This window comes from Papaver somniferum, chromosome 7 (genome assembly GCF_003573695.1).
Source record: "Papaver somniferum cultivar HN1 chromosome 7, ASM357369v1, whole genome shotgun sequence".
In the NCBI taxonomy this organism is placed as follows: Eukaryota; Viridiplantae; Streptophyta; class Magnoliopsida; order Ranunculales; family Papaveraceae; genus Papaver; species Papaver somniferum.
In genome coordinates this window covers 111,120,448-111,146,099 of record NC_039364.1, presented here as the reverse complement: position 1 = coordinate 111,146,099, position 25,652 = coordinate 111,120,448, and the positions used below count along the sequence as shown (strand labels likewise).

At 37.6% G+C, this 25,652-nt stretch overlaps 2 protein-coding genes and 2 long non-coding RNA genes across 5 annotated transcripts; 1 reads left to right on the top strand and 3 right to left on the bottom strand.

The window, feature by feature from the left end:
• Positions 1-5,697: 5,697 nt before the first annotated feature.
• LOC113298128 (BRCA1-associated RING domain protein 1-like) lies at positions 5,698-7,450 on the bottom strand. Its single transcript, XM_026546803.1, has 4 exons — positions 7,066-7,450; positions 6,817-6,986; positions 6,595-6,701; positions 5,698-5,857 (listed from the first exon to the last, which is right to left on the bottom strand). The coding sequence occupies exons 1-3, from the start codon at positions 7,152-7,154 to the stop codon at positions 6,661-6,663; spliced, it is 300 nt and encodes a 99-aa protein (XP_026402588.1). The 5' UTR covers positions 7,155-7,450; the 3' UTR covers positions 5,698-5,857; positions 6,595-6,660.
• A 5,610-nt stretch (positions 7,451-13,060) lies between these two features.
• LOC113298131 lies at positions 13,061-13,536 on the bottom strand. The gene is made up of 3 exons (XR_003334018.1): positions 13,465-13,536; positions 13,221-13,327; positions 13,061-13,119 (listed from the first exon to the last, which is right to left on the bottom strand). It is a non-coding gene; the product is annotated as an uncharacterized LOC113298131 (long non-coding RNA).
• A 1,715-nt stretch (positions 13,537-15,251) lies between these two features.
• LOC113298127 lies at positions 15,252-20,270 on the top strand. 2 transcript variants are annotated; one of them, XM_026546802.1, is made up of 3 exons: positions 15,252-17,642; positions 17,729-18,194; positions 19,743-20,270. In XM_026546802.1, the coding sequence occupies exon 1, from the start codon at positions 15,479-15,481 to the stop codon at positions 17,417-17,419; it is 1,941 nt and encodes a 646-aa protein (XP_026402587.1). In that variant the 5' UTR covers positions 15,252-15,478; the 3' UTR covers positions 17,420-17,642; positions 17,729-18,194; positions 19,743-20,270. The 2 variants fall into 2 exon arrangements, with proteins under 2 accessions (XP_026402587.1, XP_026402586.1); XM_026546801.1 differs by lacking the exon at positions 19,743-20,270 and having other exon boundaries at positions 17,729-18,603.
• LOC113298130 lies at positions 19,935-24,647 on the bottom strand. Its single transcript, XR_003334017.1, has 6 exons — positions 24,314-24,647; positions 21,658-21,719; positions 21,494-21,558; positions 21,164-21,228; positions 20,900-21,085; positions 19,935-20,054 (listed from the first exon to the last, which is right to left on the bottom strand). It is a non-coding gene; the product is annotated as an uncharacterized LOC113298130 (long non-coding RNA).
• Positions 24,648-25,652: the final 1,005 nt, after the last annotated feature.

Below are 25,652 nucleotides of genomic sequence, written 5' to 3'. Positions count from 1 at the left end.
ATTAAATAGGATAGTCGTGATATTTTATAGGATTTCCTTAATATCTTTACAAAGTCAAAACGAACTCTTAAAAATGGACGGAGGGAGTACTTTTTAGGAACAAACCTACGTTCCTAAAAGTATTTCCAAAGTTCATGCTTTAAAAAATAAACTTGGTTTTCATGAAACCTAATAAACAAAACTTTTGCTACTGCAACTGAACCATGGATTCAACATTTTATATATCTCTTTCATATTAGGGATTTTTGCTCGTTCTCTCAACTAACGAACAAACGGGCATATATATACGTTTTCTAAAAATTCTACATAAATCCTACACATGCATGTAACCTTGGGATTTTTGGTTTTGTGAACAACTCATCAATCACGAAACGAACAACAAAAAAAATAATCGCACGGACTTACCTGCCGGTGCCGGTCGGAATCCTCTCGGACGGCGGCGGTGCTGGAGCTGTCGTGAATTTTTTTTTCCTCCTCCATGGTGCTGCTGCTCACGTGAAGGTGGCGATGAAACTTGGTCGACCAAAAAATAAAATAAATATTTAGGGTTATTCCCTTTTATATCTAATTTATTTCCAAAACCTAATAAAACATGGGTTTCCTCTTTTGGGCTCGGGCCCGTAAATCCTAAACCGACCATAACTTGGCTTATGAACGCTCAAATCAGCAGTGCCTCATCTCTCCACGCATACAAGGTGACACTCTATCTTACTATCAGGGTCCTCATCTGTGCATTTGCTCGTACATGACATCATTGGAGTAAATCGAGGATTCTGAAACTACCTTTGTAGACTGAGTTCGACCACTGATCTCGTCGACTGAAAATCACCATTTAATGCTTACTACGGAACATGACTGTTCCTCACTAAGCAGGGGACTTAATGTAAATGGTGGATTTTCAACAAAGGGCAAAACCGTAAAATCATGAGGCATGTTTTTGACACGGCTTTCAGGCATGCAACGATTCATATTTTACGAATTCATGATGAATATGTTTTTGAAAAGCCTGTACTAGCTGAGCGTTCGATCCCTGGCATTTTGTCGTGACCTCTATGCAGAATAACGTATTTGAGCGATTCTCCGTAGATTGAGAGTTTAACGCCTTCAGGACGTCGGTGATACTCATTGTTACCTGACTGTAGGAGAGAGACCCACCTCCACATAGAAGAATAGTTGGGCGGCGGACGCCTTCAGGACGTCGGTGACACTCACCGTTCCCTGATTATGTGGAGAGACTGTGCATAGATTCAGGCGGTTCTCCGTAGATTGAGAACACTAACGCCTTCAGGTCCTAAACAACATCGTGACTCCATGACTATGCACCATTCAGGATAGATGTGACGCTTTAACTGGCTAACATCTTTTCTGCAATATGTCAATTCTGTCGTGACATTCACTACTGAATTCCCATAATAATCTATTATTGCTCATATTCCATGGTTGAATCCATGACTCGATCCTGTGGAATGACAATAAACAATTGCTCTGATTCTATGATCGAATCCACGGCTTGATCTCATATAATAGCAATAAAACACTATATTATCTCATTATTCCGATTTCATGATCGAATTCACGGCTAATCTCATGGAATGGTAATAGATAATCATATTAGTTTGATTCTATGGTCGAATCCATGATTCCATAGGGTGGTAATGCTTGTTTTATTATTCTGAATTCGTAGTCGAATCCACAGCTGATCCTATGAATTAATAATGAACAACTATTCATTTTTATTACTCAGTTTCATGAATTATTCTCCACTGAATTTCATAAATTAGTAATAAATACTCAACAACCGGGCATCTGGACCATCACTGAGTAAGCCCCACAAAAATGGCGCAAGTGTACTCGACAATGATGCACGACTGAGCACCTGGATGCACGAACGAGCATCCAAAAATGTGGAACAACGAGGAATCCTTCGCAAAACAGGAGAAAACATTAAATAATAATAAAATAATAAGAGGCGCTCAGGATGGGCCCACCGGCCGGACGGCCAACCGTTCCCTAGCCATGGTCGGTCCATGCCTCTCCCATTATTTTTCTTATTTTTTGTTATTTCATGAACTCATGAAAACTCCTTGGTTTTAGCAACTTTCCTTGTTTTTTCAAAACTCGTGAATTCTCCATAACTTCGTGGATTCACGAAATAATATTATGAAATAAGGAAAGGTGTGCGGGACCGAGCAACCCAGCCGGCCGGCCAAGCCCGAGCCGTGGTCGGTCCCACACCTCACAATCCTTAGCTTTTTGTAATTATTATTCCTTAATCTCACGAAACTCCTCATTTTCAACAAAAACTCATGGATTCTCCATAACTTCAAGGATTCGTGAAAAATAATAAAATACGGAAAGGTGCGTGGGACCGGACAACCTAGACGGCCGACCATGCCCTAGCCTTGGTCGGTCTTACACCTTGCAATCCCTAATATTTCATAATTATTATTTTCCTCAACTCATGAAACTCCTGGGTTTGAGCAAAATTCATGATTTCTTCATATTTTCTCAAATATTGCTCAAATCACCAAAAGCCAACATAGTCACACGACTAGCTAGCCTCTCACGGCAATTTTAAATATTAAAAAATTTATTTAAATATTTTCAAAATATTGATGAATTGAGCATACATGCTCATTTCAACAAAAATCGAGAATTCTCAGTCAAGATGAAACTCTTCTGAAAATTCACGATGTTGCTCGAACGCGCATCAGAAAATACTGAAACTCTCAGTATGGAGACACGGACACCATGGCAATACGTGAACGCCTTCATGACCGACCAGAGTCATTCCTAGGGCTTGCACAAATCCGGTCTCACACGTTTTCATAATTCTGACCTAATTTGCTCAATTACTCATATTGGGCCCGAACTCTCTCCAACCAACTGGGGGATTCTCCAAATGACCAAAAACTGGTCCCGTGACCACCAAGAGCCGGTCCCATGCCTTCTTGGTTGGTCCCCATTTCTCATACCTAGGTTTTATCACCTAATGTTGAATCCAACAATATTTCAGTAAATGATGAAACCGGTCCCATGTCGAATTGAGAAATACTTCATCAATTGCACGACAGATTATCAAAAATCATTAATTTGTTGAAATGAGCAATACTTGCTCAGTCGTTCATCAAATCCTCAATATTCAGTAATTCACAGAATTAAGCAATACTTTCTCGGTCGCTCGTCAGTGATTCACTAGTAAATCTACCATATTGACATCATTTCAGAGAACTACCCATGAATCGCTGAACATCCATCGATCATGCTCGATTCAAAAAAATCTAGACCCATTAACTAATCAGTCAACAATTGACTAATTAAAAAACGTCTGCCTTGCAGACTCCATGATTTGTGAGACATCAATCACGTCACAAATGGGGGGATGTCACTTAGGGTTTTGGTCTGGCGGTATACGGCACGTGGATTCATCCACAACGAGAAATGTGCGTAAGTCGTGCAAACGGTTGAAGGAGTTAGCAAAGTAGTGGGTGAACGATCATCCAAGTCTCCACACGACATGAAACTGACTTTACCATGACCTCCCACTTTCCCAATCTTTCACTCAAGAAACCGTCACACTTACAGGGATCAGTGGTTCATCATTTAGGCAATTATAAATAAGTCTAAATTCGAGGACAACAGGCAATCAATCATCAGCATTGTCATACGTCAACAACTCGATAAAACTTATTCACATAACTCAACTTCAGCAGTTCATCAATATTGCAGAAACCTTCAACACACCCAAAATCCTTGATCATCACTGATCCCACACAATTCCAATCTTCCCTCCTACAGATCAACCCATCTCCCTCTTTGCGACCGAATTGACTCTGGAACGACCATTGTCTTGGTTTAGGCCGGGGTCCTACAGATTGATCTCTCGAATCTAAGCACTCCATTTGCAGTGCATCTGTGTGAGGTTCAGCAGTTTGCTCGGTCGAGGAGTCTCGAAAGAACGCTCGACTCTTCACTTTCCTAAAAAGCCAGCATACCGTTTTTCCCCATCCACAAGAAGTAGTTTCGTCTGGCTTCACAATCCCAATGAAGTCTTTCAGTAGTTAATCGATAGGGTCTCGAGAAGAAACCTACGATTAAAGGAGAATCGACTCTAGCAAACCAACTAGTATCACACAGGAGGTGTGGGGATTAGTTTTGCACAGTTGCTAGACGTCTCCTTATATAGTTTTCAAATCAGGGTTTTCAATCTAAGTTACCTTGGTAACAAAGCATTCAATAATCACCGTTAGATGAAAAACCTTATTTATCCAAGCTAATATCTTTCGACCATTAGATCGAAACTTAGCTTGTCACACATAAATGAAATGTATTCATTTAGGTTTGAGTAATCGTACCTAAACGTGTACATTGGTTGGTTCACAAATGGTTGACCAATGGATATCAATATGAGTGCTTTCATATCAACCGTATTCATCTTTCTCATAACTAGTTCAAATGACTCATAAGAACTAGTTCAAGAGTTGTTCAATTGCTTAGGTCTTTATACATAGACACAATTGAAACAAAATCGGTTTGATTCATTTGAATCAACTCATGAACAATATACCCACGGTTTGCAAAGATTGCATTCCTTATAATTTATTGTTTTAAGTTCATGGACTACCGATTTGAGAAATAACTAGCTTGGGTACGCGTACGGGTATCCGTACCTTAGATACCGGATTTTGAGTTGGTTTTAGTTCCCAAACTCAGCAGACTTTTTCGGTGAAAAAGTTTAGCCAATACGCATACGGGTACGCGTACCTAAGGTGATTGGTTTTTGAGTTCGTAAACTTCAAACTTCGCAGAATTTCACGGACGTGAATTTCCGCCAGTACGCGCACGGGTACGCGTACCCAACCTGTCTCCTTCACCAATACCGCATGCACACATATGCATGCACTTGGTTTCCGGCACATGGATTTATACAAAAATGTGCGAACACACTAAATGCTTACATCCATAGGTGGTTACATATTCTCAACTCCACATTTCAATCATTGAAATATTCTTCTATAATGTTATAACAGTCGTTAGACATAAAGAATCGACTATCGTCATCAAAGCTATTTTCAAGACTGAAACGTCATCATGACTTTCATCACGGGTGAATATGAAGATGGTTAAAGAAAAAGCTTACAAACACGTATTTCAAGAAAAAGATAGGCGAGTAAACTCGGCTCGAAATATCAAATGTGTATGTATGAAAACTATCATACTTATACGACTGTTGTCTCAAGAGTAGGAGATAGAGTAGATAGACTTTTGAGTGACAAGATAAGTTCAAGTCTCCATATACCTTTTGGTCGGATGAAGTTCCACCGGTTCCTTGAGTAGTTCTTCGTCTTTACAAGATAATCTCCATGGATTCTGGAGCTCAACTATTCCTAACTATCATAGACCGAGACTTAGTCATAAGTATACTAGAAATCAAGACATATAGTTTTGATCACTAATATTGACAAACATGCTTGAGATAGAAACGCATGCGAGTTCGAATAAGCAATGCTCTAACAAGTTACTTCTGAAGTATTACATTCAAAAGAAGTTCGTTTGGCAAAATCATAACTTGTAAGTAATTAAGCAATTAAGTTAGTTTGGCAACAGAGATTTGAAAAGTCATCAACTACCAAGCTCTGTGCAGATCTAAATTTTCCAACCTGGTATAGTACGTACTGTAAGTAACTCAGTTGGGTTTCAATCCCTTATTTTTCATTTCCTTGAAGAGTTGATTAGCATCATCCAATTTAGATCTCTTGTGATATCCATTAATATGTACGCTGAAGTTGTAAACACTATGTTCAAGGCCCTTTGCCACCGTTGAATCAAACATTCTTTGTGCCTCCTATTAGCTTACCTATCAAACATAAAACGCCCATCAGCGAATTATACATAGATAGATCAGGTTAAGAGCAAGACCTATATTGCCAATTCTAAACAGCCTAGTAATTAAAGCAATACATGTAATTATTCTGTTTAATTCCATCTCAAGCATTTTGTCAAACAGCTCAATGAACCTTTGTATGCAAACACAACCCTTTGATCAAATAATTAGAACACTCGCAAACAAGCTGAACCCAATATCATTGTTCTTGGATTTACAACCATTGTTAGTCAAAATGTTTAGTACAATGATACAAGATTCGAACCCAACCAGATTTCATCTTGTAATACAAGATCATTACATCACAATGGCATTTAAGATTGCACAGTGAATTCAGTAAAGATTGAATTTAGTAGTACTAGTTGGTAATGGATGCAGTACAACAAATTGATCGGAATTTTCAATTTTCTACTTGAGATTTTTAATGTCACAGGAGGAGAGAAAATTAAAGTTGGGAGAAAAGACGAAAAAATTGAAATAACCGAGGAGATGAAGGCGGGTCCCACCAGAAGTTGCTTCTTTGAGAAGCGAGAACAAAAACTTTTTACTTCTCTCGGGAGTTACTTTTTGGATTTTAAGTAACTTATAGAAGTCGTGTTGATCATTCACCAATAAAGGTCATCACAACTTTTATAGCATACTTCTATTTACTAGTACATCAATTTAATAAACACGGATGATTAGTGGAAGCTAGTAGTATGAAACTATACCTTTGAACAGTTGAAGTATTGTTTTTCGTTAGCTTATTTCCCTTCTTGGTTTTCTCATGTGGAAACTTATAATGAGAATGACTGAGACATAGCATTTGATGGCCTTCCTGTTACAAGAAAATGACTATAATCAGTTAGCTTCACACTTTAGAGAGAGTATAGAGTAGACATCTGATGTATTTGACATCTTAAATCTATAACATTCGTCGTCCCAATGGAAACCTGGAAGGGCAAATGCACAAGGAACATGATATGTATTCCTGCAGGAGCGTATAAAGCAGCTAAGAGCTGCACCCTTCAGCCCACAACAGCTACATTTGAGCTTTGAACCTCTCGCAAGCTCCAGTTCCAAGTTCTTTACAGTGTCTCCAACATAGTACACTTGAGGCGCCCTACATTCCCAAATATAATCCATTAGGGTGAAAATAAGATGAAACTGATGAAATACTAAACAAGAACAGAAATACTTACCAGTCAATGCATTTCCGGTGAACATGTATCACATCTGGTTGTGATGCCTCATCCCCTACTACTTCTTCTCCACTTGCAATGTGTAGCATGGATCCAGAACCCTAAGTGTGCCCATACAGAAATATCGAAAATCAATTAATTCAAGAGATTATACATTATAGCCATAAATAACCTAACAAGACAAAGAAATATAGTCTTTTCCACATTGACAGGGTATAGAGGAAACATTGTGCTTAAGCAAATCAAAGCTTCATGTCCTACTCCAGTTTATGTTGTGCCGAGAGGTTCTTATTGTTCCTCAAGGCATTTAAGGATCTGGCATCAGAAACAGAAAACTAAATATTCAACGGAAGCTAATGCACATAGAATACATAAGACACAGAGATTTAACGTGGTTCGGCAATGTGCCTACGTCCACGGGAAGCAAAAATTCACTTCATTCATATATCAGAGAATACACAATGCACATGACACTCAGCACCCGTTCTTCTTCTTCTTCTTCACATTCTCAACTCACCTTCAACTCTCTCCCAACTCTCCCAGCCCTAAAGCTATGAGAGGATCTACATCTTTCTAATGGAGAGATTACTTCTCCTCATTGTGAGGAGATGTCTACAACCTAAGGGTTAAGACTAAATTGATTTAATTGATGTAGATACATATAATCTAAGACTGTGCCTTTATTTATAGGCTTGCAATACTTTGATTAGGAAACCAAAATCAGTCAAAACTGATTTAGGAAATCACACTGATGTTTCCTAAAATCGAGCCAATATCCAACAATTCTCCACCTTGGCAAGATTTTTCGGACAACTTCAACTTCACTATTCTCTGATTTCTCCACCTTGGCATGAAATCTGGACATTCACCTTCCACGCCTTCGTATTGTACTGCCTTCAATCACCCAGAGGTGCCAATCATCCGTAGATGCTTCAATCCACTAAAGGACTTCAATACTTCACTCACCCGTAGGTGTCAATCATCCATAGATACTTCAATTCTACTAAAGGACTTCAATACTTCACACACCCGTAGGTGCCAATCATCCGTAGATGCTTCAATTCCACTAAAGGACTTCAGTTCTCCGATCATCTAATGATTCTTTGATACTTCAATCATCTGAAATTGCTGCACTCCCACAAATGGGCTTCAATCCTTTAATCATCCCAAGATGTTTCACTGGTACAACTTCCAAAGTCCTTGTCTAAGGTTCAAATGTGTCAACCGACATCAACACACCAAATGGTGTTTCAAATTCCTTTTAAGGATGCAATATGCTTCAACATGTGCTTCAAAAATTCGATTCCATGGTAGGGCTACAACTGTGTCTTAAAAAACACCAACATACTAATGCACCTAAAGATGTTGCAAATGTAAGTCATTGATTCAGTTCAAGATGGCCAATCCTAAACATCATCAGTTCTTTCGTAACTTTGCTGATTTCTCAGCAATTCTAGTTATCTATGAATTCCTGACGCGTCTTCGACTTCATAGATTTTCACATGCACATATTCTTCAAACTTGCAAGATTCAATTCTTTGCACATTTGCTTCAACTTGTAGGATATAATCTTTGACTTCGAATCACCACTTCACTTGTCAAATTTGAGCTCTTCCTTCATCCCACTTCTTCAAATTCCAACACTTCGTTTAACTGCGGAGTTCAATATTTCATCACATGTAACGATATGGTGTACCTCATACCAACGAAGTTTTCTTCAAAAGATGAAATAACTCATACCTTACAAAGATGCAGTCTTTGTAAGTCCCAAACATGTGTGTGAACACATTCCAGTATTCCATATATGGTGAAATTCATGATAATTTCATATCTTTGAAACGGGAACTTTCTACTCCAAGATTGATTCTTTCTCCACCTTCACACAATGTTTGCAAAATCCTAAACTACATGATTCTGCGTTCTTCAACTTCATGCCTTAACTGCATGATTTAGTCTTCAAATGTATTAGATTGCACACTATCTAATACTATCACTTCCATATTCAACATTACAGATTTCCATTCTTTAGAGAATGCCTATGATAAAAGCATTCAAACACCCGAAATTCTACATCATTACTAGATCTGTGTTTTCCCAACGTTCACGTCTGAACTTGAAACTTCATTCCTTGTTTTCCAATGCCTTACCTTACAGTTGTGAAGGGACAATCACGACCAATCTGTTTTTCTATCACGGTTTTGCACTTCTTCAACTTGATGACTTCAAAAGGTAAACACCTTCATTCTCCGCCAAATATCATCAAAACAACAAAGGTAACAAACCACCTAACTCCTCTTTTAAAAACAGTAAATCAAAAAAGGTGCATGCAAAACATCCGAATGAATGATTCAGAATGTACCATATATTGCGGTGTTCGACGGTACCAAAAGACTCTGCTCCTACATTGTTGTGTAAACAACAAAATCTTGCAGATATCTAATGATCATAAGCTAACTCGACAAGTAAGTTTCAAACTCAACACATTCAAACAAACCCTTATTTAATCATATGCCCAAGGTGCATATGCTAATAATTGTGCCGACTTCATCTTCAATCGCTTCTCTTCAAAACAGAACAAGAAGCTACAGCTCCACCACACACAATATCTCCATATAGGAAACCCGATTACCGCGTCTTCAATCGATCATCAACAATGCAATGTGCTTATAGCCACCTGCTTCAAGAACTTCTTCGTGAAATCAAACTCTTCAACCAGAATTCATCAACCTTCCACTAATGCCCTTGCAACACTAAGACATTCAAACGATCGATAATTCTCACACGAAACCTACTGATAGGTTTCTGCAATCCTCGTTACACCATGCAATTGAGGCAAACTTGAGTTTTAACTTCTTATTCAATTCCTTCGACTACGTTAAGGACAACATCAGCGAACTAATGACAAACAGTAGCATTCATAATTGCTCGCCTTGGTATTTCGAACAATTCTAAGGATCTTTGACGATTCAATTTTGCATCTTTACCTCTTTCGACGTACAAACATCCAAGTTGTACTTCCAACACAATACTCTTCTTTCCTTGTAACTTAGCTTGCAAAACAAGCACATTCCGACGGAAAACCAACTAGGTATTCCCAAATAGTCCACCAAAGTCTCAAACAAGTGAAGTAAAGACCAAAAAACAACCAAACACCTTTATCAAACTAGTTAATAAGGTTATGGAATTACTTACCCGAAGCTATGCAAAATACATAGAGTTTATGCCTCGAGAAGTATACCAACGTCAAATCCACCCTTCACGTAGAGATTCAACTTCGAAAGTCTATCAATCAACAATCAACGAATGTGAAACACTTCAATACATTCGTTTATGAGTAATTGATATTTAAAACGGTGCTTGCCAAATCAGAAAATCCACCTCTTCACCAAGATGCAATTCAAACGACCTTGTCTCCAAGATTCTTCACATGAGGCTACACAATGATTTTCTGAGTTCCAAGGTAACTATGATCTTTTAACTGACATAACTTGATTCTACAACATGCCTATTGATGCATCTTCTTCTAAGCATTTACTCCAATCTCTAAATATGTCTTCTTCGAATATCCTCTGCTGATTCAATACACCACGTTTTCCAATGGAACTGTTACAACTTTGTACCATAGTTCTAAAACTATTACCAATCTTCACCACAAGTTTTCAGAACTATCACGATTCTTCTACCACAAATTTCAGTCAGAAAAACGTTACATTGTCTTTGTGTTCTTCTTCAAATTTGATATCTCCTTTGATATCTTCACATACCGTTTCTGACCCAATTCAAACGAGTAAACCCTAGATTTCAAGAGTTTGTTGTGCCGAGAAGTTCTTATTGTTCCTCAAGGCATTCAAGGATCTGGCATCAGAAATAGAAAACTAAATATTCAACGGAAGCTAATGCACATATAATACATAAGACACAGAGATTTAACGTGGTTCGGCAATGTTCCTACGTCCACGGGCAGCAGAAATTCACTTCATTCATATATCATGGAATACGCAATGCACATGACACTCAGCACCCGTTCTTCTTCTTCTTCACATTCTCATCTCACCTTCAATTCTCTCCCAACTCTCCCAGCCCTAAAGCTATGAGAGGATCTACATCTTTCTAATTGAGAGATTACTTCTCTTCATTGTGAGGAGATGTCTACAACCTAAGGGTTAAGACTAAATTGATGTAATTGATGTAGATCCATATAACCTAAGACTGTGCTTTTATTTATAGGCTTGCAATACTTCGATTAGGAACCAAAATTTACTCCAATTTAGGTAACCTATATTAGCTAAGATAGGAAACCCTTGTTTAGATAGAAGTCTAAACATACTTTTAAAAATCAGTCAAAACTGATTTAGGAAATCACACTGATGTTTCCTAAAATCGAGCCAATATCCAACAATTCTCCACCTTGGCAAGATTTTTCGGACAACTTCAACTTCACTATTCTCTGATTTTTCCACCTTGGCATGAAATCTGGACATTCACCTTCCAAGCCTTCGTATTCTACTGCCTTCAATCACCCAGAGGTGCCAATCATCCATAGATGTTTCAATTCCATTAAAGGACTTCAATATTTCACTCACTCGTAGGTGACAATAGTCTATAGATGCTTCAATTCCACTAAAGGACTTCAATACTTCACACACCCGTAGGTGCCAATTATCCGTAGATGCTTCAATTCCACTAAAGAACTTCAATTCTCCGATCATCTAATGATTCTTTGATACTTCAATCATCTGAAATTGCTGCACTCCCACAAATGGGCTTCAATCCTTTAATCATCCTAAGATGTTGCACTGGTACAACTTCCAAAGTCCTTGTCTAAGGTTCAAATGTTTCAAACGACACCAACACACCAAATGGTGTTTCAAATTCCTTTTAAGGATGCAATATGCTTCAACATATGCTTCAAAAATTCGATTCCATGGTAGGGCTGCAACTGTGTCTTAAAATACACCAACATACTAATGCACCTAAAGATGCTGCAAACGTAAGTCATTGATTCAGTTCAAGATGACCAATCCTAAACATCATCAATTCTTTCGTAACTTTGCTGATTTCTCAGCAATTCTAGTTATCTATGAATTCCTGACGCGTCTCGACTTCATAGATTTTCACATGCACATATTCTTCAAACTTGCAAGATTCAATTCTTTGCACATTTGCTTCAACTTGTAGGATATAATCTTTGACTTCGAATCACCACTTCACTTGTCAAATTTGAGCTCTTCCTTCATCCCACTTCGTCAAATTCCAACACTTCGTTTAACTGCGGAGTTCAATATTTCATCACATGTAACGATATGGTGTACCTCATACCAACGAAGTTTTCTTCAAAAGATGAAATAATTCATACCTTACAAAAGGGTTCCTTCTGAAGTACTAGCTTGTTGTGCACCAAAAAGGGTTCCTTCTGATTTACATCCACTATCTGAATCAGAGTACCCTGGCTCAGGATTCATCCCAGTAGCAGACACATTATGAGACTTGAACTCCAACTTTTGCTTCTTTGTTTCTCTGTCACAATTTGCTTGATTTTCTAATTCTTATGTTGTTTTGTCCATTGTTTGTAATCTCTCAGCACCCTGCAGAAATATTTAGATTAATCCCAACATGAAAATAAACTAATTGAAAAGGAGTATTGGAAATAATGACATGCCCATTGGTGGGCGACAAGTGGGAACAAATTGCAAATTAGCATGTATCAAGCAGTAAATGATTCACCAGGTAAACATATTATCAAACAATCATCACAGTACAAGAAAACTGAAATCGCATGGAATAATAAACTTACATTTTGACCTCCATGACCACTACTATCATCATCAGAATCCTTAGAAACACCGAAGGATGGAGGGCTATCGGGTAACGTATGTTGACCAATTTTGGTCACACTAATTTTCTTTTTAGATCCAGAAACCAATGGTCCAACATTTTCAGTTTGGCATAAAGGATTCTGAACTTGTTTGTTTGCAAATACATCCTTTAAAGCCTTCTGCATCTTCGCAACTGTATTGGCTAAATCAAGGCTTTGAGTCATAGGATCCTTTTCATCTACAAATCATAGATGTCAATTAATTCATAAGATTCAACTACAACATTACAATACTTCTACACTAGGGATTCTAAAATCAAATCAATGACTGAGTGAATACCAGAAGCATGAGACTGAGAGAAGGTTGAGAGCGGCTTGTGCTAAACGCGGCATCCATATTTTTGTAGATACTGACAATGTTTTCCATCTGAGCAGCTGACCTTAGATCTAAAAATAACCCATTAAACCAAATCACTTAATCTATCAAAAAGAAAGAAAGAAAATTACTTAATTCACATTAATACATTGATGTGGAAAAGATTAAGTGTTCTGGATAAAATCAAAATTTGAAACACAAAGCTTACCTAGATCTGCATAAGACGATTGGCAGACAAAACAGTTTTGCCTGAACTGCGAAGAGATTGAAATACATGAACTGCATAGAACATGTTTGTTGAAAGACCCAGATCAGAAACAACATGTAGAACAACAGTATGGGAAACTCAAATCAGGAAATCAAACAGAATCATTGTTATAAAAAGGTATGAGGTTTGTCTCCATGATGACTAAAGCTATCATACGAACGACGTTTAATACAGACCCGATCCGAAGGTCGGGAAGCTCCGGATGGGAAAGTCATTAGACTGCTGAAAAGGATCCCCGGGAAAGTCATTAGACGGCTGAAAAGGATCCCCGGGCATGAAAAACCCGCGATGTTTATGTTTATTTACCATAAAAGGGTCGGACTATAAAAAAATATGAGGTTTGTCTCCATGATGACTAAAGCTATCAGACGAACGGCGTTTAATATAGACCCGATCCGAAGGTCGGGAAGCTCCGGATGAGAAAGTCATTAGACGGCCGAAAAGGATCCTCGGGAAAGTCATTAGACGGTTGAAAAAGATCCCCGGACATGAGAAACCCGGGATGTTTATGTTTATTTACCATAAAAGGGTCGGACGAAGAAACACAGAAAGATAAGTTTCTGAGGAAAACCATAGATGAAAGTGAAGATGGATGTATCAATCGTCCAGGAGAATTTTCTGAGGAAAACCATCGATGGAAGTGAAGATGGATGTATCAATCGTCCAGGAGAATGAAACCCTAGATTCCCCGTTACAAGATCTCTCACGCTTCCTTTCATGCTCCTCTCACAAGGCAAGTAACTAACCATGATACCAATTTCCCCTTCTCTCGTTGTTCCTTCTATCTCGGATTTGGTTCTGATAGATTTCAGTTGGATGCAATTTGTGTTTTTACGTGCGTCGTATAAAAGTTTTTTTTTTTTGATATTTTTTTCCTTTATCTACGAACCTCCAATGGAGTTTTCCTCATAAACCCTGGCTGAAAGATATCACAAACTAAATCTATCTATGTTTTGAATTCGCGTTACTCATCACGATTTGTGAAGATCTCCATAGCAAAACTTTCAAAAAAAATCTAACAACTTTCATAGCAGAATCAACAAACTCGAAGCTAAATCCTTTATTCACTGAAATCAGATTCGTTTTTGTTGCTTACCAATAGATAAAGGTATTTGGATTTTCTTCCCTCAAATTTTTAACGTGGCTGTCATCGTCAGAATTTGATTTATCTTTTCCCTTAATTTTGTTGGCGCAATTTAACTGTTTGTTTCAAGTTTGATGCCCAATTGTTATTTCTATAACTTTGATTTTTAATGTATTCGACTCAAATACCTTTAGTAAGAAATAACAGCACATTCGGATGTCAAGTGTATTCATTATGCAGATGACAACATCGTCCATTGTTGCAACTTCACCAATCAATTAAATCTGTAATATATCTTAGGAACTGATGAAGTTAATTTCCCTTCAATTAGTTATGGGTTTCATGAAAGCAGAGGAACATTTAAATTTAGAGCCTTATGTTTATGTGGAAGTGCCTAAGTGATGCTAATCTTTAATGTTCCATCGTCATGAACACCAGCCAAGTTCAATCCATGTTTTTAAGGTTGAGTGTTTTCTTTTTTCGCAAAGAGTTACCAAACTAACCAACCACATCTGTGATTATGATGAATGAGAAACTTGGGGGTATTGAGATATTTCTGTTGAGTTTTCTTGTGTTCCTTGAACTTAAATATTATAATGCTTAATTACTAACAGTATGCAATGAAATCAAAAATCTCAGGATCTGTTGGAATAGACCAAGTTGGATTTTACATGGTATTTGCTAGAAATATTGGGGTACAATCTGTATTTCCTTAAGAAAAGTCAGGAAAAGCTGCGAGCAGATTCTTACAACAATATAAAGGCATCGAATGACTTTGGAGTGTCACCCAAAGACGGGGGAAAGCCATTTATTTTGCCATCAACTTTTATTGGCGGTCCTAGGTACATTTCTGAGATCTACCAGGATTCAATGGTCATTACACGGTTTCATCATCATCCAGATATCTTCCTAACAATGACTGCAAATCCTCGGTGGCCAGAAATACAGGATGCACTATTATCCCGTCAATATGCTTCGGATCGCCCTGATCTTATAGCATGTGTCTTCGAGATGAAGAGAGTTGCATTGATGAAAGAAATCAAAAAAGGAAATGTGTTTGGAACAGTTGTTGCGCACGTTCACACGGTCGAATTTCAAAAGCGTGGTTTACCCCATATGCACGCTCTTATATTCTTGGATGGCCCTGAAAAAATTCACACCATTGAACAAGTCGACAAGTTTGTTTCTGCGGAGTTTCCAGACGAAGAAACTGATCCAGTTTTGTTTGAGACGGTTAGAAAGTGCATGGTACATGGACCATGTGGCCCAGATTCCATGTGCATGAAAAATGGAAGATGCAGCAGAGGCTATCCAAAAAAAATTTTAGAAAGAACAAGTCTGGATGAAGGAGGGTATCCAATCCATCATCGACGCCACGATGGTAAAGAGGTGATTATCCGCAAAGGATTCAAACCAAATAACACAAATGTTGTATCGTACAACCGTTATTTGTCCAGGATGTTCAATTGCCACATTAATGTTGAGGTCTGTGGTGGTGTTAGAGCTGTTAAATATATACACAAATATATCTATAACGGCCACGATCGCGAAACATTAATTGTCGGTGGATGTGACGAGGTGCAACAGTACATTGATGCAAGATATATTGGTCCACTTGAGGCCGCATGGCGTTTATATGGTAAATGGATGCATGAAGAAGAACCTACTGTTGTTCGACTGGCTATTCATCTTCCCGGTCAACAGAGATTTGTGTACGATCCAAATAACCCAATAGATACAGTTAGTACTGCTGCGGAGAACTATAAGTCAACATTGATGGCATACTTTGATTACTATTGTAACAATCCTACAACAAAAGCATATACCTACCAAGATTTTCCCCAGCATTTTAGGTGGAATAAAGGAATAGATTGGACATCAAGGAAGCGAGGTTTTGCTATAGCAAGGATGTACTGGGTAAGCCCTAATGCATGTGAATTGTATTACCTGCGTTTATTACTAACCGTTGTTGCTGGTGCAAGTTCTTTCGATAACCTGGAAACAGTTGTGGATGGCAAAGTTAGAAAACAACACCGTACATTCAAAGCAGCATGCATCGCGCTAGGGATTTTAGGAGATGACAGGGAATGGTTTAAATGTCTAGAAGAAGAAGCGGTAATGAAAACTGGAGTGCAATTAAGAAAACTTTTCAAAATAATTCTTCGTGACTGCAATCCAACTCAGCCAGATGTTCTGTGGTCAAAGTTTGGGTTGATAACATGTGATGATCTACATTTCAAAATTCAGGTGAAGTATAATATTCGTAATCCAACTGATGAGCAGGTACTTGATTATGGATTGTATCTGTTGGATAATCAGTTGCTTGAATATGGCAAATCTCTTGAAGATTTTGAAGATATGCCAAGGCCACAACTGACTTGGAGTGATGAGGTTGGTGACAAGTTTATATGGGAGCATCGGTGCCTCCAACTCGCAGTATGTAGTTCCGAGGTTGATAAAAACATTAAAAAGTTGAATCCAGCTCAATTGTCAGCGTACAATTCAGTAATTGATTCCGTGAAGAATGTTGATGGAAAACTGTTCTTTCTCAACGGCATTGTGGGAAGTGGTAAGACATTCCTATATAACACATTGGCATCGAGCTGCCGCAGGGATGGACACATTGTTTTGACCACTGCTTCGTCTGGAATTGCTTCACTTCTTTTGGTGGGAGGTCTCACAGCACATTCAACGTTTAGAATACCCATAGAAATAAATGAGACCAGTGTTTGTGGGCTTGACAAACAGGATCCGCAGTCTAAACTCCTTGAACAGGTAAAACTAATTATATGGGACGAAGTCCCAATGTAGCATAGGTTCTGCGTTGAAGCAGTTGATCGAACATTGCGTGATATTCGGTATAAGGAAAGACCATTCGGTGGGATTATCGTTGTTCTAGGCGGAGACTTCTGACAGTACCCGGTAGTTGTAGTGAAAAGGTTGTTGGGGCGTGACGGTCCTGTCACTTCATCAGAATATGCGTTTGGATGCACTTGAACCGGAAAATGTGGCTTTTGCAAAATACCTGACTGAGGTAGGGATCTTCGTAACGTTACTTTTATACATTTGTTTCATTTTTTATTACATATAGTACTAATATGTGTCTGCTGAATATGATAGATTGGCGATGATCCAAAGGAAGATGTTGATCTACCTCTGTCCGTAACTAGGTGCAAAGATATGGCTGGACTAATAAACAGTCTTTATCCATGGCTGGAAACAAAAGAAAGGGTATTTTCAGAACGCTTCACTGAACGGGTGATACTGTCAGCACGTAATGAGGATGTACACAAGATAAATGCAGCAGCTATGAATGTCTTGGATGGGGATATGTACACATACCTAGGTGCAGACAAACTTAATGCAGATGATGCTGGCAATACTCAGCGACTGAATAACGAATTCCTGTAAAATTTAAACCCACCTGGAATGCCTAGGTTCAAGCTGGAAATCAAGGTTGGATGTCCAATCATGGTCCTGAGAAACCTAGCACCCTCAGAAGGTCTTTGTAATGGTACTAGGTTGTTGGTCACTAGGTGCGGACAACACGTGATAGAAGCCAAGATTTTGACAGGTGATAAAGCAGGTGAGATTGTTTTCATCCCAAGAATAAATTTCAAGCCGACGGCAACAGAGATGAATATCAACCTGACAAGACGTCAGCAATGTAGTACGCCTCGGCCGAGTCAGCCGAGTTACTCGCGAGTAACCCGGGTATTGGTCTTTGGCCGATACGATCCTCAAAAACTCGGCCTAGCAGGGTATTCTCTATATACTCGCCAAGTTATTCGTGACTCGGACCGAGTTACTCGGCAGACTTCCATTCTTCTTCTGCGTATCTTTTTCACCATATATATTTATAAAAACTTGAACACGCTGAAGGAGGACTTAATCATAGGGAAAAATACTTATGATGGTAGATAAACCTAATTTAGGAAAGGAAGTTACTACTGTAATTAATTTACGCATTTATAGCTATTGAATTATGATTTTTACATAGAATAATTGACAGCATTTTAGGATTGAGAATTAAGGGAAGACACCAACTACGACTAGAATTTAGGAACGAGAAATAAGGAAGGTATATCAACTACTCCCTTCGTCCCTAATCAGACGACCTATACCATAAATAAGTGGAGTAATAGATTAGTATTATTATAAAAAATATGTAAAATTTGATAGTCATATTTATATTCATTATGTAGGTGTTTTAAAAAACTTTCCAATGATACAAAGTTTACGAAAATCCGTTGTACAGTTTGAGAGATAAATCATTTCTAAGTTTACTAGTAAATTTTAACTAGGTCATCTAATTAGGGGCAGAGGTAGTATGTGAACATTATGGGAAAAATTTGGAAGCATAAATAAAATGCATATTGATTAGGAAGGAAACTAAATAAGTCATATTAAATGACCCAGCGAGTAACTCGGCTGACTCGGCGAGTAACTCGGCTGACTCGGGGATCGTTCCCCCACCGAGCCAGTGCCGATCCCCGAGTCGTGCTACATTGGGCATCAGTTTCCCATTAGTCCTGCTTATGCCATGACAATCAACAAATCACAAGGACAATCCATGAAATACGTTGGAATTGACCTCCGCACTCCAGTGTTTAGCCACAGACAACTTTACGTGGCATTGTCAAGATGCACTGCCGCAAGGAGAATAAATGTGCTACTATCGAATGAAACCAAAGATCTTTCAACGATAAATTTTGTCTACCCTGAGGTTTTATCGCAGAACTGCTAAAATCACATTGACTGCGATGGAGTGAATAGTATGGATTGATCAATCCATTTTGAGAAGGTATTACAGGAACCCACAACAAGAGAAGAAAATTTAAATTTTAAAGTCATCCTCTCAGAGAGTATACCGTTGGAAGACCTTATATTTTTGACGTATTTCATGTTTCAAATTGGTATTTATTTATTTTTCAAATTGGAATCATATATATACATATTGTTACAACAGACATATTTCAAATTATATTAGACAGTAAATTTTCCCTGATATTTAACTTCTTAGATGTCTTATCAACTAACTAAGAATGCTATCTGCTATAGTAATTGCAGTTAAAATATAAATGGTTATTGCAGTTATATAATATGTATTCACATGTGTTATCATGTATACCAGGTGAAAGATTCAATTGGGCCAGAATTGTCAGAGTACCACTCAAGTATTGTTTTTTACGGCAAGGAGTTTCTTAACAAGCATGGGGAATCAGGGATTTCCAGCCACAAACTAACACTGAAACTTGGAGTACCCATCATGCTTCTACGGAATCTAGACCAAGTGGAAGGACTATGCAAAGGAACAAGATTAATTGTGACCCAATTAGGTAAAACAGTTATAGAAGCAGAGATACTAACCGGTCCAGGTGGTGGAAACACAGTTTTCATTCCACGGATTGTGATGACTACACCCGAAACAAGTCTACCATTTATTCTGCATCGGAGGCAGTTTCCAGTGAGAATATGTTATGCCATGACAATAAATAAAAGTCAGGGACAGAGCCTTCCAAATGTAGGTGTATACTTGGAAAACCCTGTGTTCTCGCATGACCAGCTTTATGTGGCTGTTTCAAGAGCAACTAGGCGACAAGGTTTAAAAATTTTGATCAAAAAGAATGGTAATGAGTTGTGTATAAAGAGATATTTGAAAACCTTTGAATTCTATGTTTTAGTTCATTAACAACATTTAAATGCACTTGGTAGAGTTTTCTGTTTAACTTTATACATAATCTGTTAGAAGCAATTTATTAAGATGTTATTCTCTTCTTCTTTTCAAAATGGCTACAATACAAGTATCAATCAGTTTCTACATAATCAGTTAGGCTCGACTTTCTACATAATCTGAAAAAATTTAGTGAGTAATCTGGAAAGCCTAAATTTTCTTATGAAACAATATAATCAGACTATATTGATGTCTAAAATGATTGTTTTGGATGCATTATGGGCTAGCTAATAAACCTTTATTGGGTACCTAGAGATCAAACCATTAATATAGTATCAAAATTCATGGGAATCAGCGGCAGTAATATGAGATACGAATACAAACCTAAAGTATTATATCAGATATAGAAAAATAATTTTGCACTGGAAACCAAATACAATAGGTATCAACATTTTGTTCCAATCATAATCAAATATAGAAAAAGAACGTAAAAGCCAACGGATAATGAGGAACGTAAAAGCCAACGGATACAATCATACAAAGCACTAACAGGTCAAATTTATCAATGTAAAATCATAATTCTAGAAAGCGCAAATCAACAAGTCCAAAAAACTCACCCTAAACTCCATAGCCCTCTTCCAACTTGGACTTCCTCCACATTCCAAGTAGAAAGGCACATTTCTTGCACAACTCGAGCTGCACTATGAGGAGTTGCTCAATTCTAATTAGGAAGATTGTTGGGGCGAGGCTGAAATTTTGATGGAGTTGTCCCTAGACCATAGAGATCAGGTACATGGGTCCACCTGCAATTAAGGGAAAGAGGTGATGACAAAAAAAATAAAATAAATAAATAAATAAATTATTCGCAGCTGGAAACTCACTGCTCATTATTTCCTTGAATGGTCGAATTAAAATTTACAGTCGTAGACTCATGCAGAATCACATCCTACAAAATACAGCAAAAATTAAAAAATGCTATCACAGTATTACTATACCAATCACAAAGAAGTGACAAGTCTAAAAGTTACCAAAAATGATAACCAATTCTATAAGTTTGATGTATCTTTGACAAGACTGAGGAATCTTTGATTGGGATTGCCCACAATAAGAAAAACAGCAACATTTTTAAATTAGTGCAAGCTAACCAGCTACTTAGCCCATCTATTGACTTGCCTACACTTGACATCTAAGAAGCAGAAAATGTGTATTACCTCCTAAAAGGCCACATGCCCTTTCAAGAAAGAACGATGATGCACACGAGAAATTTCCTGATCATCTGAAGAACATTTTCAGTTGTTCATTAACATAGCAACAAAGGTTAATTGTTCAAAATGAATGTTATGCAGACTTTTAAGAAACTGTAAAAATAACTTACACTCGAGGGTCCCGTGGAAATTGAACTATTGTCCCTCCTTTTCATGGGTCTACACAATTATCCTGTAGAAACTTCATAAATGTCTTTAATGGTATAATTGAAATTTTTAGTAAAAACACAATTTTTATAATTTCACTAGGGACCTTCTTCTTCTTCTTCGTGTCTTTCTTTCTTCCTTTACACTCTCTGAAGTTGAGAGAGAAACAAAACCCCTCACCGTCGCCTGCACCACTACCAACACCTTCACCAGCTCCGCCACCTCCATCAAATTTTTCATCAGATCCAACAGCACCCGACTCGTATCGATTGAATCAGGAATCAGATAGAAACAAAAAAACGTCGCCTGCACCACTACCAACACCTTCACCAGCTCCGCCACCCCCAACAAATTTATCATCAGATCCGGCAGCATCTGATTCGTATCGATTGAATCAGGAATCAGTGAGAACCTAATTTCCAAATCTCAAACTTGATCATTAGAAATATTAGATTCATTTCGATTTCAATATTGAATTCAGTTTGAAGAACCTAAAATCGATGATAACGGTGTTTGTTCAATTGGGGTTTTTGACTACTTTGAGAAACAAATGCGTTGATCGAATTTAATGTTTTTCCTTTGTATATGTCGGTATACAATGAACTTTTTTATTTCTTGGATGTTGCACTATTGTTGTAGTGGTGGTAGTTATTGATATGATGATGGATGATGTTGTAGTGGAGATGATAATTGTGGTGGTGGTGGTGGTTGTGAAGGTGATGATGATAACAGTGGTGTTCCAGGCATAGCAATTGTCCTTTTAGTAAACCTACTTACTTCAATTTTTACGGGATCAACTACTGTTGTTGATCCCATTTTTTATGAGATCAACTACGGTTGTTGACCCAATTTTTTATGGGATCAACTACTGTTGATTGTGGTAGTGGCACTATTATAATTGTTGTATTGTATTTGCATGTTTTTGATGGTGGTGGAAGGTATAGTTGTAGCGATGGCAGTGGTGGTGGTTGTTTGCGTTTGCAGTGGTGGTGGTGGATGTTCCAACATAGTGTCGGTGCTTGTTGCTATGGTGGTGGTGGTGGATGTTGTTGCGGTGGAGGTGATAGTAGTGGATCAACTATTGTTGTTGATCCCCTAAATTGGATCAACTTATACTATTGATCCTTTTTTTTGGATCAACTATTGTTGTTGATCTTTTCAACTTCTATTGTTGACAACATTTCCTTGGATAAGTATAATTATGCTTGTAGTTTAAATCATGCTTGTAGTTTAAATCGTGTAAATTTCTTTCAATGTTGAACTTGTGGTGCAATGGTAGCATGACTGACTCCATGTCAGATGATGCGTGTTTGACTCACGCCAAGTTCACTCCATTTACATGGATCAACTTCTACTGTTGATCTTTTTTTTTGGATCAACTACCATTGTTGATCCCCTAAATTGGATCAACTTCTACTGTTGGTTCTATTTTTATTTGGATCAACTACTGTTGTTGATACAAAAATATCTGAACCAGTGGTGGCGGCGACGGAGGACTAGTGGCGGTGGCGGCGACAGACTAGTGGTAGTGGAGGACTGTTGGTGGTGTAATAGTGGTGGTGAAGGAGTGGTGGTGGAATATTAGTGGTGGTGGCAGTTGGTAGGTGGTGGTTGTTGAACGGTGGTTGTGGAATGGTAGTTGAATGTTGGTGGTGCTAGTGGTAGTGGTAAAGTGGTAGAGAAAGAAATTTGTTCCATTTTGAAATAAAAAAAAATATTATATGAGTGAGGGTATTAAGGTAATCTAATATTAAATGGATAAAATTATTAATAGGTAGGAACATATTTATTGTTGTATAAGGATATATTTATTGAGTGTCAAAAGTAGGGACATATAAATAATGTACCCCCAATAATATCCATGATAAATTTATCACTAAATACTTTGTCAAAGATCCAAGGAATAATAAGTAAAACCGGACCAAAAGAAGAATAAGAAGTCATCAGTACTCATAAAACAGATGGAAGATAAAATGACGATCAAGAAAGAGAAAGGAAGGGAGGTACGTCAAAAGACGAATACTGACTTATTCTTCTATCAATTATTTTCTCATCTATTTAATTTTGACTAATATAACAGTTTAAATTTTGATGCAGCTAAAAGCAAATATAAGACTAATCGAAATGGATAACAATGGAGAATAAGACATATATGCCACGAATGGCACCGAAAACACATTATTGCTAGGGAGGAAGACTACCAGCTTATGTCATCAAAAGAGTGTCCAGGTTGGAAGACCTACAAAGAGAACAAAATTGATGATGACATTCTATCGAGAGTGGTCCGAAGCCACCGGCACTGTAGAGTAGACCGAGGTTATCATGAAAACGATCCAGCGATGTTAGTATTTGAATTTTTAATTGTTCTTCTAAGATTAATTAGTAAATTTGGCTTCAATCTTATTTATTGTTTGTCAATTACACAGTGGCATCAAACTAAAATGAATTTCACTGTAATATCAAATTTTTAGATCTTTGGTAAACTCATATAACTAAGAATACGAAGAATCAGACTATACAAATCATATAATGTTCAAACTTTTAGATCTTTGGAAATTTCTCACAAAATTTAAAATAATTATACAAATCTAAAGTCAATTAGGATATCGTTATAGCTACCTGATTCTACACGCTACGAAAGAGTGCATCAAATTCTTGATTGAGAGATTCCTCATTCCCATCGACAATTTCATTAATGCAAGATTCCTTATTTCCATCGACGGTTTCATTTGTTGGAGATTGAAAATTATAGATCTTGAATTTTCATTCTCAGAATTGGAGTTAGGCTAAATTCATGTTCAGAATTGGTGTCGAATTTCTTTGCCGACCAAAAAAATAAAAAAGCAATGATGCCGAGTTTGATAGAATATCAAGTTTAGGACCATCCCAAATCTGAATCTAGCAGAAACAACAACTCTAAAAGGAACCAGTTCCAGGAAGTACCAGTACCAGGAAAAACCTATTCCATCCATCCCTTGCCGACCCGCTTCGCTAATGATCCAGAAATCCCTTTGTGATCCATAAAGCATTGGACCCGTGCAGCGCATGATATACATGCCGGCCCATCTTGGTCCAATTTGAAAGAAACCTGTTTTGAGTCATACTGAATTTTTTTGAGGCATACTATGTAATGTCAAAATAGGGTCATTAAATAAAAAACAACATCATCCCTTATCCACCCTTTTTGATAATGGCATAACTATCCTTACATAATTAATGTTAATGATTATGATTAGATTTAATTAGCTAAGAATTTTAAGGATTGATTAAAAATAAAATTATTAGGGGTGAATTAGTAGATAAATCAAATTTATGTGAGAGAGTTGGGATTTTTGAGAGGAAGAAGAAGAAGTGAAAAAACTTGGGTTTTGAATTTTGAGATTTTAGTGATTAGAAGTGACCAAAATGGGTGACTCAAATCAGAAGTAGACTTCTATACGAGGTTTAATTTCTTTTTATAAGTTGAATCTTTCAAAAAATGAATTTTTAAAACCCATATGAACAGTTCGGCACTTTTCAGCCGAACCTCCGTTTTTTGAAAATATACCTAGGTTCGGCTGACAAGTTATCAACCGAACCTAGGTATATTTTTAAAAAATTGAGGTTCGGCTGAAAAGTTGTCAGCCGAACTTCACTCTGAAACTGACAAATTTAGGTTCGGCTGATTCGAACAAAATTTAGCAAAGTCGCGTGAGCCGAACATAGTGTTTCTCTAAATCATACACTATGTTCGGCTCAAAATTGATACTCCAAGATCAGCCGAACTGATCTTCTGAAAACCCTAATTTCATCTTTGAAATCATATTCTATCGATCAAACAAAATAAAATCAATCAAAAACAAGATGGGTTTGTTACACATACATTCTAAAATACATCTAAGAGCAATTGAGGTTTGGATTTCGCACTTCAATATCGCTCACTTTGATTCGTGTTTGCTTTACTTGATCAATTTCTTGA

Excerpts from the sequence above, each read along its gene's own strand:
- LOC113298127 (XM_026546802.1), top strand. The coding sequence starts at position 15,479 with ATGGTCATTACACGGTTTCATCATCATCCAGATATCTTCCTAACAATG.
- LOC113298128 (XM_026546803.1), bottom strand. The coding sequence starts at position 7,154 with ATGCTACACATTGCAAGTGGAGAAGAAGTAGTAGGGGATGAGGCATCA. Across the intron at positions 6,987-7,065 it reads CACCGGAAATGCATTGACTG|GGCGCCTCAAGTGTACTATG; the intron begins GTAAGTATTTCT and ends TTGGGAATGTAG. Across the intron at positions 6,702-6,816 it reads TTGTGCATTTGCCCTTCCAG|GAAGGCCATCAAATGCTATG; the intron begins GTTTCCATTGGG and ends TTCTTGTAACAG.